Genomic DNA, 17,896 nt, shown 5'->3' with positions numbered 1-17,896 from the left:
CTCCTTTTAAGTTCTAACTCTTTAACCATTGTCACATTGACTTCACACTGCACGTTCTGGGCTCACAATCGCGTGAATGCAAACCTGCATGAGAACCTACATGAGTTTCTTCCTAATCTACCTCAGACTCGAGTTACCTCTACCAATTTACGATCTACAATAATACGGCTGTATAATCTGGGCACCTTTTGATCACGGTTGTAAGGGTCGCGCTCAGCGCACGCTTAGACACGTCCCTGGCTCTGTCGCAAAGTTCATTTTCCGGCTGCAGCCGGTCTCAATCAACTACAATTACTGTTCAGTCAGAATGATTTAATAGTATTTTATATGACTGGGAGCACATTGCAACTGGCACGGGCGATTGCAATCCACTTTGAGGAGCGTTGCAACTGCTTGCAGCTTAGACGTAATAAAATCTCAACCATAGTTGCTAAAAATACTCTAAAATCCGCGAGACCTCCGCTGCATTTCCGCCTCAATTAAATTGCAGGCTGGTTGCAAGGCACCAAAATCGGAAATGGCTGCAATCGAACTATTAAATTTGCGACATCCTTGCGCCATTATTCGATCACTTCGAGCCGCACGCTTCGACACGGCCCTGGCCACATTTGACCCTCGTTGGGGCTGTCCTCGTCGCTTTATCTCGCATCGAACATTCCGCATCGAGCCCTAGGTAGAGCATAAATTCCCATATCTGGTTTACTGTCTTTATCTCATAGCCTCGGTTGGATCATCGACCCTCGTCCACAGCAAGGTCTCGCTTGTTTATCTTAGATTTTCTATTGTTCTCCCCACGGTTTTGCTTTGTCCCTGATTGCTCGCGTACATGCGCATGTACCTGGTTCTTGTTTCAATCCCCTCTGTCGAAATTACCTTCGTCTCGTACCTGGTCTCAAAAACCATATAAATATCCCTCGGAGACGTAACCGCTCTGCATTGGACTTAGCCCCAGTTCAGTCCTCTTTCGTTCAGTCTGAGCATCTCTCAGCCTCATATCCGCACATCCTCTCACCAATACTTCTCATCTCTTCAATTTCCATTGGAGTCGTATTCTATCAGTTTTGCACGCTTAAAAGCAAACTACCATACACCATCACTCATGAAGACGTCAATCACACTAGATTCCAGCGCCGAACAAAGACTTGAAGAAGGGACCTCCGCAGCATCCCGTGCATCCGCAGGGTCGACGCACAATCGGACATCGTCGCAAGGACTTTTACAAAGACTGGGAACTAGAGTTGAGGAAGCGATTTTCTTGCCGCCTCCGACAGGCGAAATTGTTCATCTGGACAGCTCCTACTTCAGCGACGTGAAGAGAATCACTGTCTTTTACATGACCTTGATGTGGTTGCTCGCATTCTGTCACGGGATCTTTGTTGCGAAGTATATTCTGTGAGGCTGATACACCATAGTGTATGACTGTTTTACCTAATGTTGCATGTTCCCTTGGATGTTTCATCTCAGTCTACCAGTTTCACTGTTACATAGACAAGGCAATGTATATACAGAGTCTCGTTTCGAAGTACACAACAAAACAAATAAAATAAAATTATAGATAACGCTTTGGGATCCAATTCGACGTGCTCTCGAGCGTATTATCGAATATGTTCCCTCGGAAATCAAGCATACACGTCTTTTTTCTATGTGTCCCCGACGTGCTGGAAAGGACGATATGTACGAAATATCCATGATCGTATTCGACACAGCTTCTATTAATGGACGTGGTGGCTCGTCCGTGGAAACACCACCGCTATCTTTTGTACTTGCTGTAGCTCCCGAAGGTACAGCACCTATGCAACTCTTGCGGCCAAGCAAACAGCGTACTTACCTCTATCCTCTCCTAGATCCTCAATAAAGTGTCTTCTTGATGGACTCAACAGACCATAAACACATCCTATGCACTTTTGAAGACCGTGGATACAACTTCGCGTCGGGAAGAAGCCTAGAGACCCACAACAATGCGGTAGCGTGAGCTATCCCTCCAAATCTGTGGCAGAACGTTTTTCTGACCTCTCGCCGCCGCATGAAAGGTTGGGGATGAAACCTTACAGATGCGTCGGCTGCAAGTACAGTGCGGTAGGACAATCAAGCATACTGTGACGCGAGCACACACGTTCAAGACATGGCCGGGATCCCGAGAGCATCGACAAAGGATACGTGTACGAGTCACTACTCTTTTTTATCGCCGAATCCAGCCGTGGCCCGAGGATGGCAATAGTATAAGCACTTCGCAGCGCAGCGAGACCATTGCTCACAACGAAGTAGAGTGAGTCTCAAATATCTTTTATATTTCCCAGCGCGATAACGGACTAAACCTCCCCAAAAGCCGCGGCACCTATCTATGCAGCCAATGCAGTGCGTTTGTTACCGGAAGCCCAGCGCAGCTGGAAAATCATAAACGCGAAGCGCACAGCATGCTCCCTGAACGGGAGTGCAGTTCGTGCAAGAAACCATTCGTGCCAAGCCGGGAAGACGATAACATGTGCGATGCATGTTTAGAGGCCTTGATGTCAGGTACGCCCATTTACCCTACGCATGGATAGGTCGGAGCACAATTGAGTGATGCATCTAGAACTTACGGAGCGCTCGAAGATGTAGTTCAAAATGCACCAAACCACCGTTTTTTCAAGCTTCGCTCGCCCTCTCTCATTACTCAGGATTGAGTAGTAGATTACGCATGATATGAAAGAACAGGCTGTTGAATACGATTCTCTGTATACTGAAATTCTTCCTGTTGCTGGGTCTTATGTGACTGGGGATGTCTAAACCAAATGAGGAGAGGGATATGGACTGCAAAAGCGGTCAAGTCAGATATTATTCCTGTGTCTATGAGATTATATTCTAAGCTGAATAATCCCATTCCATCGCCGGCCGAATGTCAATCTCCCCAGCGTCTGACGCCTGAAAGTTGAAGAATTCTACGGCCTGGTGCGCTGTTGGCCTTTCGGTCGGCTCCTTATTCCAACATTCCTCAATGAATGACCAAACACCATCATCCACATACCGCGTGTTAATCCTATCAGGATTTTGCCCTGTCATTATTCGGAATATGATAGTGCCATCCGCACATCCAAAGAAGGGTATTTTACCACAGAACAGCTGCAGCACCGAGAAAGATGCGTTAATATGTAATGTTTTGTAAGGAAACGATTTATTCTGACCTCATAGCAAACTCCGCCGAAAGCATACATATCGCTTTTTAGAGTGTACGAATGATGACCAGTGGTATCACCGTTAAGAATCTCTGGCGCTGTCCACGGGGTACTACGTGCAGATTCCATTGTACTCGTGACATGCACCTGTAGGGTGTCTTTTGCGGTTGAGAATCCAAAGTCTATGAGACATGCTCGTTCAGCATCCGAGACCAAAATGTTGTCCTATTGTTTATTTCTCACTTAGTACATTGAAATAGCGCATTCATAAATGCTACAGCACTAACCCCTTTGATGTCGGTATGCACGATGGGAGGTTCTAAGCTATGAAGAAAATCCAACGCTTGTGCGACATCCACCGCCTAGATCAATATCAGGATGAATATGTGAGACAATTCCGAGACGTTGGAATGCTAGAAGGCCACGTTACCAAGAAGGACCGGTTTGCACCAGGATTGTTCCCGAGATACATGCGAATATTTCCGTGGCTTAGATACGGAGAGACAAAGCAGAGAGTTCTTTCTTGCTGAACCACGCCGATAAGCGGAAGGATATTGGGGTGCCGAAGATGACTCCACACGGTTACTTCACTGGAAAAAGTCATTTCTCACATAGGTCAATACTGCATAAGGTAGGAATCGAAAAGCAAGAGAGTGAAAGTCACCTTCATCAGCTTCTCAAAGTCCGACTTCTGATAAACTCGGATAACCTTGATAGCGAGCTTTACGTTTGGCTTTGTCTCCATTTTTCCTAAGTCAATGTCTCCAAAGCCTCCGCGTCCAAATGGTTCAGTTTCCCATGTAACACCGTGCAATTTGAGGCACTGAGGGTAACGGCCCGATTTTCCGGCGAGTTTGATGACTGTATATCGCAACATACGTTGAATGTTGGAACCTACGTTTGAGCGAGTGATGGTCTATTTCGTACATCAAAACTGGAGCAACGTTCAGAAGTGGGACTATGTGGAGAATGACCTACGGTTTGTAACAGATCCAACAATATTTGCACGTCCTGACCTTTTTGATGATATATTTCTCGTGCTAAGGTGTGATTCTCCAGAATAGAAGCAAAATAGCACGCCAGAGACCTGACGTCTTGGCTGTCCCGTATTGTGACTAGATGGTCTGGTAGCTTGTACAGGGGCACATGTTTGCAACCGTCCTTATCGGGCTATGGGCGACGGGCTTAGATCAGTGAGTGTAGCGGAAGAGGACACATACTTTAGTGCCGACAATTCTCTGAAGCTTCGCCTCGACATCTTTATGGCATATGAGCCAGGAAAGCGGCTTATCCTCGTTTTGATGGATTGTCTCGTCAAGTGTTCTTTGGAGCCTAGCTAGGACGCTGTTTTTCTATTGTATCAGTATATGGGCACTTGCAAGGCTGTGAACGCACCGTCGATCTGTCAGGCAAAGTGATGCGTGAGAGAATGCAGCAGCAACGAGCGCCTGTTATTTTCTATCAGTTTAGGCACTTTGGTCGTTGAACGTTCTGAACAAACCGGATATATGGGAATTGATCGAAGATATCGTGAAGCAACGTCTAGATACAGATACGCTGAAATCTGCTCTAGCAGCTCCTTCTCGGAACTGTCACGGCAAGCTCCAATAGAGGGCTGCCAGGCCCGTGTACGTGCCACGCCAGCTACGAAAGAAGGATATCAAAAAAGTATAGGTAGCAACACGTGTAAACCCACTGGCGACCATGTTTTCGTTCCGCTTCCTCCCTGTCTCGAATGATTTCCCCTCCCGTTGATGATGCACTACATTGATAGTTTGCGATGAAGAAGCCGTACCATCAGCAGACAGGCTATCCGTCGTGTTCCGAGTCGCCAATTGTTTCAGCCTTTCCTTTAGCCCTGTACTTTCTTCGTAGACCAATTGCAGAAACGTCTGGGCAGCTTCATGTTCGGCAGTCTCTCGCTTGTGAGCTGTGGCAGTAGCCCACCTCTCTCCAGAAACTGTGCGCGTAAGGGTGATGAGAGCTCCCGTATGTCCCTGCGTATTAATATACTTACCTATGACACTGGACGTCCATGCTGTAAGTTGATATTGCGGGCCTCTTGCGATATCCTCAAAATGTAGAAAGTCCAATCCGCTCATTCCAACGACACCACTAATGCAGTCGTACAGAGCTATCCTGCCTAAACAATCATCCTTGGCCAGGTGTCAACCCTAACCAACTCACATGGGTACTTCGAACTTGTGTCTTCGTGGAAGATTGAGCGAGCGGCGGATTGAAGTGATTCAATGTAATGAGGATCGGGGATTCGACATTGCGAATCGGTGTTTACGTGTGATGACGGCTATACATTTTCCCAAGAGGATAAGCAAGAGAGCTGTCATGGACAAGGAAGATTGGGAGACTCGCCATTGGATAACTGCCGAAAACACCAAAGTCGTCAATGCCCCCGGTGCGACGGTCGAGCCGGCTAGTTAAGACGCTACTGGCAGCATGGCTACAAATTGTGGACGACGGATGCAACCGTAAAGGACTGACTTCGTTGTGGTTGATCAAAGGGGCACAAGAACTTTCGCCAGGCTCGTCCACGGAATAGTAGGTGTTTTCTCCGGGGGAAGTGACCGACGGATACATTCCATGAGGATATGCCCCATACCGGACGTGAGTTCCTGGCGTATTACCTTCCACCCTCTTTCGAGGCGCTAGTTTCTAAAAGGAACGCTTACTAGAGTACAAACAGGAACGAGTTAGCAGGAATGACGTACATTAGCGAAAAAGGTCAACTCAAGGTAGACTTCTCCCGAATACTTCTCTTTCTTCAACAAAGGGAAACATCCTGGCAAAATCGATGAGTGAAAGACATACAGTAGAAACGTCGCCACGTACTATCTGTCTCCCCTTTAGTAAGGACCTCCGTCAGATCTACCAGGGCCTCCCCAACCAGCTTCGGATGCTTGTGCAGTTCATCCGAATAGCACGACAGCCTCATTTCCGTCCCTCCCTTGATCTTCATATCGTTACCTGGTCCTTTCGATGGAGGCGGGGGTGGCGTGTCCGAGCCATGTGCAGTATAACTCGGGTCGTCCCCCTCCTCCTCGAAGATGGTGAAGCGGAGCTCCTCGTCCCACTCTGGATGTTGGCCTCCGCGCTTTATCGCCTTGGTGCGCCGTTTGTCGCCATTGAACGTGATGGCACAGTATGGGTCTTGCTTTCCAAAGTACCTTTTGTTCACCAGGTTTCTCTGTGCCGGGTAAAGAACAAACGCCAGAGGCAATGAAGCGCAGGTTGACGTACTGCTTTGAGAACAACGACGACGAGGACCCCTATTTCCCGCGAAGTTGGAGGCATCTGAGTAAAAAGTCAAGCGGATTGACGAGGGAGTCAAGGTGGCGCGCTGTTATGCACCTCAATGGAGCACAATGCTGTATGCAACCGTTGGTGATTCCTCGGGGCAAGGACACTTGGTTGCTGTGTTTTCCTTTTCTCACAGCAGTTCCGGCGAACGATCAACAATGATTGACGCCCAACTATATAAAACTCTTGATGACATCAGTGCTAGTGGGAATCAAATGTTAAACCGTGACGCGTGGCGGAGCGGGCGCTCGCCAAAGCCTACGAGCAAGTGCTTCAGCTATAATCGAGGTTTCTTCTCATAGTTCGATCCATCATGATTTCTATTCAGCGCTCGCTCTCTCCTATCGTCACCAGTCGCTGCGATATCATCCAATGAGGGTGAGAAAACCGTTCTCTATGGTCAACACGAACCTTGTCAACATAACCTACAATCTCATGTAGATCTGGTCACTACTTAATTGCTACGCGTTGGCTCATGAGCTAAAGGAAAGCTGCCAGTCAATGACTCGGCATTAACCCAAACCCAACTTGTGCTGCCAACACCAAGGACAGAAATACAATCGAAGACACGAGTGATCCAATCCGTGATGATAGCGTCGAATAAGATCTCATGCATGCACACAATGTATAATCTTCATTGTATACAATGATTTAGAAATAATGACCCAATAAGCTATTACACAATACCCCGGCCCCAAAGTCCATACCCCAAAATCAAAATTAACACCCATCCCTCAAAAAACCATTCTTCGCCTTGCACAAGGCTAACTTAGTACATAAGGTTTCCAACAGCCGACGGCGACCCGTCGTCGTTGTACAAGCACGAGCCCGTGCCGACGTACGAGACCGCGCCGGCGTCGTTCGCCTGGAGCAGCGACGGCGACGTCGCGACGAAGGGGAAGTAGAGCTCGACGTAGCTGAGCCCGTCGAGGAAGGAGAACGCCTGCTGGAAGAACGAGACCTGGTCCGACTGGCCGCCGGAGGGGTTCTGCAGCGCGAACTCGGTGATCACGATCGATTGGCTCTACAGTGGAAGGTGCGACGGTGAGTGTGCGTTTCTTACAGAGGGTTTTTGCGAGGCGGTAGGGTACGTACGGGGAACTGGCTGTGCGCAGACTCGACGTAGGACTGGAACTCGGCGAAGGAGGTTCTGGGAGACGTCGTTAGCTGTGGCTATGATACCGTTTATGAGAGGTTAATACTCACCCGTACCAGTGCAAGTTGATGTAGTCGTAGTAGCACTGTCCAGCGCACGCGCTGACCATCTCTGCCAGCCAGCTGAGACCTTGGCCGGACGTCGTGCTGGATGTCACGGCAGGAAGCGCCTTCTTGATAGCCTATATCGACGAACGTATCTCATGTCAGAGTGTTTCTCCGGACTATCGAAACGAAAGAAAGGCTGACCAGGGGGTTGATGTACTGGATGTACCAAGACGCGGCGTCGCTCGCGCTGATGCCGTTGGTATCAGGCTCATTGAGAGTGAAGACCGCTTTGACATTCATCAGCACTGTACTGAATCGCAAAGCCATAAGGACACTCACTTGCCCAGCCTTGCGCTGCCTGACGCGACGCGAGGTCGGCAATGGGGCTGGAGGTACAGTCCGTGCAGCGCTGCATGCCGATGAAGCCAAGGTTGCCGATGCCGTTGGAGGTGGGAGGCGCGTAGGTCTCGTAGTCGTAGCTATGCGGCAAGAAACACAGAGGGTCAGCATGGAGGGTCAACCGAACAAAACGTAAATGCTCACATGGCGACGACCTCGCCGGAGTCGTTGATGAACTTGGTGGCATCACTGTAGGCATGGTAAGTTTGCTCCACGATGGGCGATTTTTGGAAAGAGGTTCAGAACTTACAGAGTCGAGTCATCTATGAGAAGATATTAGCATTGATGAATAGCGAGGTGCACTATCAAGACTTACACCATGTCCAGCACAGACCACGCTTGCCAGCGCTGGCGGCGGCAGTGAACAGAGCAAGGGCAGCGAAGGCGGAGGAGAGCATCATGGTTTTGAGAGTTGAAAGGCGAGGGTCGTTCAAATGAAACTGAAGAGCAGCAGAGCACATATCCCAGTATTTATACGCGTTCGCTCAGCCAGCTCACGGATGTCACTTCCTGTAAGATCCCCGTCGCAAGGCACGTTCGAGCCACAGCTCTGCTCGAGATCAAGAGCCGACCAGAAGTCCGAGGGACTTTACACAGGATGTACTCGTCACACATGGTACCAAAAAAACCAAAGTGTATGTCCGATAGGGCGGCTAAGGGGACAAAGAGGCTGCCAGCTCACCGGGCGCGGGTTTCATCGCAGTTAACAAGCCGAAAAGACAAATCGGCATAAAAATAGACGATAAAAATGATGAGCTTTCAGTCAGCCGCGGGTGAGAGTTCCGAGTAAGAGACGAGAGCAGTGCACGGCGAGCGGCGGCGACGTGGCTGCAGCTGAAGGTGCGGGTGAAGGAGACAAAAATAGACGCTGCAGAATTGACCGCCATCGGTGGTTGTAGTCGATCATGTTCCTGGTTCGTCGTCAGCTCTTTGCAGGTGTGCGAGAGAAACATCCAGAAGGTCTGAGTTTTTCTCTTGACTTAACGGGGGCCAAGATACCTCTGCCAAGAGATTTGTATGCGCCAGAGTGCAGCGTTTCTCTTCAAAGCAGCAAGTGATGGAGTGTCCCATCAAACCAAGGCCAGAGTATGCATGACAGGCTGTACTAGAAGAGCGATCACTGAATACAGCGGGCAAATTTAGAACAGAAACATCCACTCACGACGGAGCCGTCCCAGTCTGATGATCGAGGTGAACATCACTGTTCTAGCGTCCGCCAGCTCACCCCAGTCGGAAAGTATCGTGCATCGGATTCGGGCTGGCGAACTTGAAGAGGCTCTGATTTGCGCCCACTGCACACGCGAACTTTCGGGTGCTCGTTCTGTAGTTCACAGTGCTCTCTCCTGAAGGGGCTGCTGAGATGAGACCCACTTGAGTGCATTGGTAGGTGGTGGTGGTAGTGACGACGGAAGATGGTGCCTGTCGTCTCGTGTTGGCGACCGCGTCCGTTCTCGCGCTAGCGCTTGAAAGCGCCGGAACCCACGGCCATGTGACCGCGAAAGCGCGCGCCAGCCCCTGACTGCGCCAATAATATCCCTCAACGCACACACCAGCGCATTCACGCGTCACGATGGACGTACATCCAGCCAGGTAAGTGTCGATCCACAAGCTAGAATGCTCTAGCTCACAGGGATAAGTAAACACAGGTCTGCCCTGCATACTACAGCCCAGCTGCCAAAAGATTCAAACCATTCATTCCTGGAGACAAATGCCAAAACCCAGACCAGTGCACGCCACAAACTGTTTCGCGACATTAATACAATCCGATCCGGGACCAACCAAGATCATCACCACCAGCAATACAATACCAACACTAATGGTCCGTAGACCTCGCTACCTTCCATATTCTGAAGAACTTTAACGCTGATCTATGTCGGCTCCGACGGAGATGGACCTTGGCCATATTTTCATTTGCGCTGAACCAGATACCATCAGCAAGCCAGCGCGTGCCACGGCGACAGCCTGGGCTCCTTCGAGACTCGACATACAGTAAAGAAGAATACCGAAACGAATATAAGGCCACATGAAACAAGACCCTGTAGCCATTCAAAAGTTATTGATTAGCGCTAGCATAAACAGAAAAGCAGCAGAATCGATTAACAAACGACATTCCAGTTCCAGAACCACATAACGATAACAATGCGAAGCATATACAGTAGCAAATAACTCAAGGCATCCCGCTCGCTCGGAGCAGGGGAGAAGAGACCAGCCACAAGATCGGAGGCAAAAAAAGGAATAGAGGAACGACAAAGTGGTGGGGGGTATCACATGAACAAGGGAGAAGGCACCTGCTAAACAGAATTATAACGAGTACGTAGCGTACGGGAGGGCATGGAACAAAGCAAATATGTACGCGCCGTCATCGCCTGCCAGGGCCAGTCGCATCACAGCTTCATGAGCCCCTTCATCGCGTTCGCGACCGCAAAGCTGCTCTTCGCCATCACCTGCCGCGTCTCCTTGCTCACCTCCGCGCTCTGCACTTCGCTCAGCCTGTTCGCGTGGTCGCCCAGCTCGCGCAAGATCGCGTCGCCGGCTTCCGCAGACGACGGCGGGATGTTGTCCTTGCACACGGCGACGATGCTCGACACGATCGTGATGATCTGCGTCAGGTTCTCGTTGAGCGACGGGGGCGGGACAGGCGAGCGCACACCCGAGAGAACGGCTTGGATCGCGTAGACGATCGATTCAGTTTGCGCTTCGAGGTAGGGCTGGCGGGGCGAGGCGTAGCACACAAAGCGTCAGTGGACTTGAATAGAGTAGAGAGAATGGGAAGCGCACCTTCAGTTCCGTCCACGCATCCTCCGGCGCCACCTCATCCTCCTGCCCTCCACTCCCCACCGCCGTCGCACCAGGAAGACCCCTCGGCGACGCAACCACCGGCGGCGGACTGCTCGTGTACTCTCCATTAGCATTGCCCCGCACAGTCGCCGTCGACATCGTCCGCTGTGGCGCCCAAGACACCGTCCCCATATCCTCCTTCCTCATTGACCCATTCCCGCTACCGGTCGACCCTCGACTCCCGCTACGATCATGCGCATACGCCCCGTTCCTAATCTCGTCCAACGAACGAAGCGACGGCGAGAACGACCCGCTCGCTCCCGTCGCGGCCCCTATCGCGCCCATCCTCCCCTCGAGCCCCGGACTCGACATCCCCGAAGCCGAACTCGAAAACCCGTTAGCAGATGCCGCAAACTCCTCTTGCTCCGCCCGGCTCGCCCTCCTCACCCCAACGAGCTTCCCGATCTCCCCGACCGTCGCGCTCACGTGGCTCGCAGCCGCATCCAACAAGCTCACGGGGCTCATACCCGCACCCGTCGCGTGCGTCTTGCTCGCCGCCACGAGATTGCTCAGCGTCGCCTCCGCGCGCTCCCTGAGCGCTCTGAGGTGCTCGAGGTCCATGCCTGATGAGGCAGCGGGTGCGGAGGCGCAGAACGTGCGCACGTCCTCAGTCATGGCGCTCACGGCAGTCACAACCGCCTTCGTCGGCGCAAGCACGCGCGTGGGCGCGTGCGAGCGTCCCGCGGCGAGCAGGGAGTCCACCGCGCTGATGAACGCAGTGACGTGCACGTCCACCAGCACCCCGCTCGGTGCGACGGGAAGCTGGTCGAGCGTGCCGTCCGGTTTGGGCGTGGAGACGTATAGCTGCGATGTTGCTATTTACAAACAAGCCCGCGTCAGCAGTCAGTTTGGGGCGTTTGAGGGAGGAAGCGACGTACCTTTGGCAGCCCGTAGCTCGGTCTTGGCCTGTTCGTACTTGCGCTTGTACTCCTTGAGCTGTGCGTCGAGCTCGCGCACGAGCGCGCCGTCTGCCTCTTTCGCAGCCATGAGCTCGTCGTTCCTTCTCGACAAATCTGTGAGCTCAGAGAGCAGACCCTCCATGTCGGACCGGAGCTGTTCGATGACATCTGGGTCCGTCTTTGTGGTTGTGTATGAGCAGTTGCGGATAACGTCGGCGTCAGCACGATCGAGAAATGTGAATGTAAAGGGCGAGACGACACGCACCGTAGCCCCGCCTCCAGTACCATTAGCCCGCTCCGCCTCCAGCCGCTCACATTGCTCTCGCAGGATCCTCAGCTCGTCTTCGTCGTCCCGCGACCTCCGGCTTTCACGCTCCTTCTCCCTCGCACGGAGATCCCGCATCTCGTCCAGCTCACGCTGCAGTGCGCGCATGCGCTCGCTCTGCTCTTCTGCTCTCTATTTATCCAAGAGCAATCCAATTCGTCAGTGTCGAAAAGATATGAAAAGGTCTAAAAGCAAAGGACAGAGAACACACCTCTTTCATCCGTCCCAGTTCCTCCTCGACCTCCCTAGCCCTCTGCCCGCCCCCACCACTCTGCACCTCCCTTTCGAGACCCTGAATCCTAGCCTGCATCGTCGCGATCTTATACTCATACTCCCGCCTCAGCCTGTCCGCCTCTTCCCCTGTAACGCTCGCCCGCCCCATATTCCGCTGTGGACCACCGAGGCCAGCAGACCGATCCGACGTCACAGACGTGCGGCCGAGCGACATCTTGTCATAATAGTCCTCCCCGTTGTCGGGACTCTTCATCACCCTCCCAGGACTCAGACTTCCTCCGGGATCCTCGTCCTCCGCATCTGCCGTGCCCCTCAGCCTCGCACTCAGCCCATTCAACCCAATCACCGGAGACGCGCTCCGCTCGCCCGCGTCCCCATGTCTAAACTCGCTCCCCTCATCCACATCCGTATCCGGCCGCTCGAGCGACGCATCCCGCTCGTCGTGGAACCCCAACGACTCGCGGTCGGCGCCGCGCCGACGGCCGTACGGGACCTCAATTTCCTCCTCCGCGATCGTCGACTTGTTCGGGATAATCATCGCGCTCGTGGCCGTCCCGCTCTGCGCGTTCGTCGCGCCCGTCGAGTCGCTGTGGATGCTCGTGGCTGCGCTTGGGCGCCGCTGGTAGCCGTAGTCTCCGCCTGGCACTCCTCCGACGCTGCGCTGGGTGTCATGTGAGCCTCTGGGTGGCGCGATGTCCTGCGACGGTCGGCGGATCCCGCTCAGCGGGGGAAGCTGAGGCGGGTGGTCCTCCGAGCGCCGCGGTGCGTAGTTTGAACTCTCGTTGGCGGAGCCACCGTACCCGCTGTCCGCGCCCCTGTCGCGGTCTCTATCGGTTGAGAGCCGACCGGATATGGAGCCGGAGCGTGGTAGGGAGCCCTGGGTGTCCGACCGTGGGGAGTAGATCGTGGGTGGGGCGTCTGAGGTGTAGGATGGGTCGGCCTGGGTTGGGATAAGATGTGAGTAGGGTAGAGGTGGTGCGCGGAAGTGAATAAGACGAGTGAGATGGATGCACATACATCTTCTTTAAATTCTGGGTAGCGCCTCGCGAGCTCATAGTACACGTCGCTAGACAGATCCTCGAAGCGCGAGGATGGGAGTGTAGCGAGCTTCTGGCGCGCCTGGTTGCGCTTGGGATGGAAGTCGTCACGGACGGGGAGGAAGGGGACTGTTCGATGACACAGATAGCGTGAGGGGTGTGAAAAGCATGCGAAGAACAGTAGCAATGCACCTTCATTCTGAGCGGAGTTCTTCTTGCGGCGGACAAGCTCGTCGTATACGTCCGTCGAGAGCTCCTGGAACTGCTGCTTTGTGAGCCTTGTGAGCTTCTGCCTTGCGGATGAGCGGGACTCGGGTGGTGCTACAATAGGATAAGAGAATCACGGAAGCCAAGAAGACGTCCAAGACACGTTGAGCCAATTAATGAAACGCTATCGGATCAGAGGGAGACGTACAGCGTGCGAGGTAGGATGCGAGGTAGCTGGAGAGTTCGTCAAAGTGGGTGCGGGCGATGGTGCGGGAGTCGATGGAGGGCGTCTGAGGGAGGCTGCTGTTTGTCTTTTCGCGGGGGGAGGGGCGGTAGGAGTCCGTGCGATAGTTTGAGATGCCCGAGAAGGCGGTGGGCGTTGGGGAGGGCGCTCTCCCGCTAGACTGGACGCGCTTCATTGTCGTCGTGGATGTTGCCCTCAGAAATTGTGTCCCTTTGTATCGCTGACGTCGGTAGGAACGACGAGGAGAAGAAAGGATGGGCTAGGGAAGAGGACAAGGGCAATGCGGCTTTGGCGTGTCACGGATCTGCTAGGAATCTGCCTCCGCTTTTCTTCTCACGCACGTTCATTACATTTTTGTAGCTAATCTTATATACTCGACTCCGTGTCTCGACGTCGCCACCAATGCTCCCTGCTCCGGTGTCCAGCTCGAGCTCACGACGCCGCGCACCGACGGGCTATGGATACAACTACATCTACTCGCAGGAAAAGCTAAAGCCTCATGAAGGCACCCCGCTCTCGTCGTTCTCCACGGCAAATGCACCACGAAGTCGCATCCTCGACCTCCTCGGCATTAGCCCTCTCACTTGGACCCACCTCCGCCAGCGTTCGCGTATCACCAACCTCGGCCTCTTCGCGCTCACCTTCGCTGCCTCACTTTCTTTCCTGTTCAATCTCGCGCTTTACTTTGCGCCCTCCAACGCTGCGTACGGCCCGTTCTCTCCGCCTGCAAGAGCGCTCGATACCGTCCCGTGGCACGCGAGCCCGAACGATACAAAGGGCATGGGCGGGGTTGACCATCTCGTGATCGTGCCTGGTCACTCGATATGGACTGGCGATAATATGGACGAGGTGTGGGATGAGGAACATTGGGTGCTTGCGGACTATCAGAAAGGTGGGGGACGGACAAAGGCCTTCGTCGAGCATATCAGGCGCGGGTGAGTCTGATCTTCTTAAACTTAGGTTCTGGTTTGTTTTGCTCATGCATATGTTGATTAGCACAGAGATTGCTATGGCAGATTCGAATGCATTGCTCATATTCAGCGGGTACGTGATCGCGTTCTCTGAGAGTTCATGCACAGGCTGGGCTCTGATCGTTTGTTCCTACATTGCGTAGCGGTCAGACACACGCAGACTCTACAACAACAGAGGGCGAATCATACCTTCGCCTCGCACTCGCAGCAGGCTTCCTCCCTCCTTTCGCCGACTCATTCTACGCTCTCTCCCCCTCCGCACCACCTTCCTCCACGCCCAGCACATCGATAGCCGACCGCATATCCGCCCCCGCAACAACACCACCTCCCCTCTCCAAACCCACCCTCCTCTCCAACGTCGATATCCGCTCGCGACCCCACGCACATCTTCACGATACCCGTAAACACCCAACGCCCCGCCTCCTCGCCACAACCGAAAACTACGCCCTCGACTCCTTCCAGAACCTCCTCTTCAGCATCGCCCGCTTCCGCGAAACCACCGGCCGCTTCCCGCGCCGCATAACAGTCGTCGGCTACGCAATGAAAGCCAAGCGCTTCGCATCCCTGCACGCCGCCGCGCTGCGCTGGCCCTCAACCCGCTTCTCGTACGTCGGCGTGGAGATCGAGGACTACGCAGAGGCCGCGGGCGCGCGAGAGGGCGAGCACCGCAACGGGTACACGCCGTATAGCGAGGACACGTATGGCTGCCACGGATATCTCCGCAATAAGCGCCTGTCGCGCAATCCGCACGCGCGGTTTCATCCGTACGCCAGCTCTGCGCCTGAGCTGAGAGGGCTACTTGAATGGTGTCCCACTCCCGATGCGACGGACCACTATGCGCGGGGGACGACGGATGTGTATCGGGGGCCGTTGCCTTGGGATTTTTCGTACTGAGGATGGGCTCGAACTGTGCATGAGAGTAAGTTCGCCAGCGTAAGGAAAGGATACCAGGCTATCAGGATACCCGACTGGCTGGGTGGGCTGACGCCCGAGTGGAAGGCAAGCAGATTTAGCACTCAATTAGTGCAGTTCAACTGGTGGCATATGCCTACAATACATAGAACCGGTAGATCTAGAGGCTCATGGAACGTTGGTCAAGTAGCACAAAGTACTCTAGATACCCGTATTTGATCGCCCATCCGCCTCTACAGCTAGAGTAGATCTTACACACACAGTACAGTACTATCCAATCAGTCCTACGAGTAAATTCCACGCAGCGCAAGGCTATCATCCTTGAAATTTTGAAAGCTTGACACCCGATAACTCTCATCGCCAAGTACTTGTATCCTCTTGCCGATTTCTCACTCTTTACCAGCCGCCGTCTGCTAACGTCCATTCGCGCCTAACAGTGATATAGGGGTTGTATACTAAAAAATAAACATTTCCCACACTCGCCCCGAGCGCCACAATAGACGCCTTTGACCGTTATCGACTCATCACCTTGTCTACTTGTGACCTTCGAGTTTTTACGTGAGGGAGACTAAGAATAAAGTGTGCGACCATGTTGGGACCATGTCCAAGCCTGACGTGTACGTTGTACGGCACATCGCGTCACATGTCACTCAGAACTAAACCCAAAATCAAATCACAAAGCGATGTGCTACTACTACGTATTGCGTATCGAAGCATATCCTTGTCATGCTCACGCATATGCCAGCAATTTAGCTTGTTAGCGACTACGCCGACATCAATGCCATATCAGCCCTCAGCCTTACACCTCGAAAATAGAGTGCCCACTTAGATAGACTGACTCGTTTTCCGGCGCCAGACTACAACTACTATGACATGTTTAAGTTACTCCTCACATTTCCATCAGTACCGTAACACCCTCAACTTCCTTGGCTTGTTAGCTCGCAACATTGCACTGGAGGCTGGAATTTTAGCTGTTATTTCAGCCTTGCGCCTTATTACGCTCTTCACAAAGCTGCACTAGTACTAATTTTCTCAGTGCGCTGCCAAGTTTGTGCACCCCATACATACACTATCCTTACTCTCCACACAAACCTTTTGCGGATGTCAACGTGGTTCAGTGTCACTGTTTCAAACGTTATCCCTAAATCGATTCCATCATCCACGTCATCCCTGATCATAGGTTCAACTGTATTCAATGCAAAATCCGCTCTCGTTTGGCTCTCCTTTTTGTATTGAACTTGAGTTTATACTACCACAATTCACTGAAGTTGAATCTCAAGGGATAGAGAATCAGGCCGGGCTTCAACTTACCAGGTCAAGGTGCTTGCAAGGGTGTAGCGTGTAATGGTTAATTAGCTTATCATTAGAGTAGGATAGCACAAACTCGAAGCATAACCTTAATTCTTATACACTTTTACGATACACAGTGATAAAGCACCAAATGTATCTTCAAATGCTCTCTCGACGGTCCAGTCACGCTCCCTTCCTCGAAGCTAGTGACTATCTTATTTAGTCAGCGAATGAGCCCGAACAGACCCGCGGCGCAAGAGGAGAAGGCGATCCCTCTATTAATGCTAGTAACTGCCTCCACGCCACGTGGGCGCCACGTTCCACTCGCGCTTGAGCTTGAACACTGAACACCAACCTGTGCCCACCCTCTCTTTAACACCGACTCCCTTGTTCATGACCTCCTCACAGCAGCAGTCCGTCTACAAGGACTGCCATCCCAATGTCTCCGCTGTCCCCCCTCCTTCAAGTCCGAAGCCGTGAGTTCTCAGCTTGACTGCGTGCTTCCCCTTTCATCATGGATCGTGGTTATCGCCTGATAGTGGCGTCGCTAGCTATGCGACATCCGACTCCTACTACAGGCAAAATCTGTGGCTGAGCGCCGGTTCGTCCCATCGTCGTCACGCCTCTTCCCTCATGAACCTAGCCATCACCTTAGGCGACCCACGCGGCATCATCACTTCCAAGTCGTTCGACTCTCCCTACGGCTCCTACATTGACTTAAATAGTCTGTTTGCGCCGACATCCCTAGCCGACAAGTACGGCAATGGCCCCTTCCTCACCGAGGACGTGCCCTCAGCCTTTGACCTGGACAACCTCGGCGGTGTTGTCAACGAGCTTCGCCAACTCACTCCGCCCGAGCCATTCCCCATC

At 52.7% G+C, this 17,896-nt stretch overlaps 4 protein-coding genes across 4 annotated transcripts; 1 reads left to right on the top strand and 3 right to left on the bottom strand.

Annotated features, from left to right (window-relative positions):
* Positions 1-2,841: 2,841 nt before the first annotated feature.
* Positions 2,842-3,756, bottom strand: CONPUDRAFT_57470 (kinase-like protein; the record flags this gene model as incomplete). The annotated part of the gene is made up of 4 exons (XM_007770851.1): positions 2,842-3,099; positions 3,162-3,377; positions 3,440-3,514; positions 3,583-3,756. The coding sequence occupies 4 exons, from the start codon at positions 3,754-3,756 to the stop codon at positions 2,842-2,844; spliced, it is 723 nt and encodes a 240-aa protein (XP_007769041.1).
* A 3,295-nt stretch (positions 3,757-7,051) lies between these two features.
* CONPUDRAFT_82853 (uncharacterized protein) lies at positions 7,052-8,493 on the bottom strand. The gene is made up of 8 exons (XM_007771474.1): positions 8,386-8,493; positions 8,320-8,332; positions 8,214-8,258; positions 8,010-8,149; positions 7,872-7,957; positions 7,674-7,804; positions 7,563-7,617; positions 7,052-7,491 (listed from the first exon to the last, which is right to left on the bottom strand). The coding sequence occupies exons 1-8, from the start codon at positions 8,468-8,470 to the stop codon at positions 7,237-7,239; spliced, it is 810 nt and encodes a 269-aa protein (XP_007769664.1). The 5' UTR covers positions 8,471-8,493; the 3' UTR covers positions 7,052-7,236.
* A 1,708-nt stretch (positions 8,494-10,201) lies between these two features.
* On the bottom strand, positions 10,202-14,083 carry CONPUDRAFT_105943 (uncharacterized protein). Its single transcript, XM_007771473.1, has 8 exons — positions 13,818-14,083; positions 13,595-13,723; positions 13,383-13,531; positions 12,343-13,305; positions 12,072-12,263; positions 11,786-11,984; positions 10,848-11,722; positions 10,202-10,777 (listed from the first exon to the last, which is right to left on the bottom strand). The coding sequence occupies exons 1-8, from the start codon at positions 14,026-14,028 to the stop codon at positions 10,454-10,456; spliced, it is 3,042 nt and encodes a 1,013-aa protein (XP_007769663.1). The 5' UTR covers positions 14,029-14,083; the 3' UTR covers positions 10,202-10,453.
* A 129-nt stretch (positions 14,084-14,212) lies between these two features.
* Positions 14,213-16,035, top strand: CONPUDRAFT_105939 (uncharacterized protein). The gene is made up of 3 exons (XM_007771472.1): positions 14,213-14,788; positions 14,850-14,897; positions 14,968-16,035. Exons 1-3 carry the CDS (start codon positions 14,256-14,258, stop codon positions 15,716-15,718), a joined length of 1,332 nt encoding a protein of 443 aa, XP_007769662.1. The 5' UTR covers positions 14,213-14,255; the 3' UTR covers positions 15,719-16,035.
* The last annotated feature ends 1,861 nt before the right edge of the window (positions 16,036-17,896 follow it).

Source organism: Coniophora puteana, assembly GCF_000271625.1.
Source record: "Coniophora puteana RWD-64-598 SS2 unplaced genomic scaffold CONPUscaffold_7, whole genome shotgun sequence".
In the NCBI taxonomy this organism is placed as follows: Eukaryota; Fungi; Basidiomycota; class Agaricomycetes; order Boletales; family Coniophoraceae; genus Coniophora; species Coniophora puteana.
This window is presented reverse-complemented; position numbering and strand designations above follow the sequence as displayed.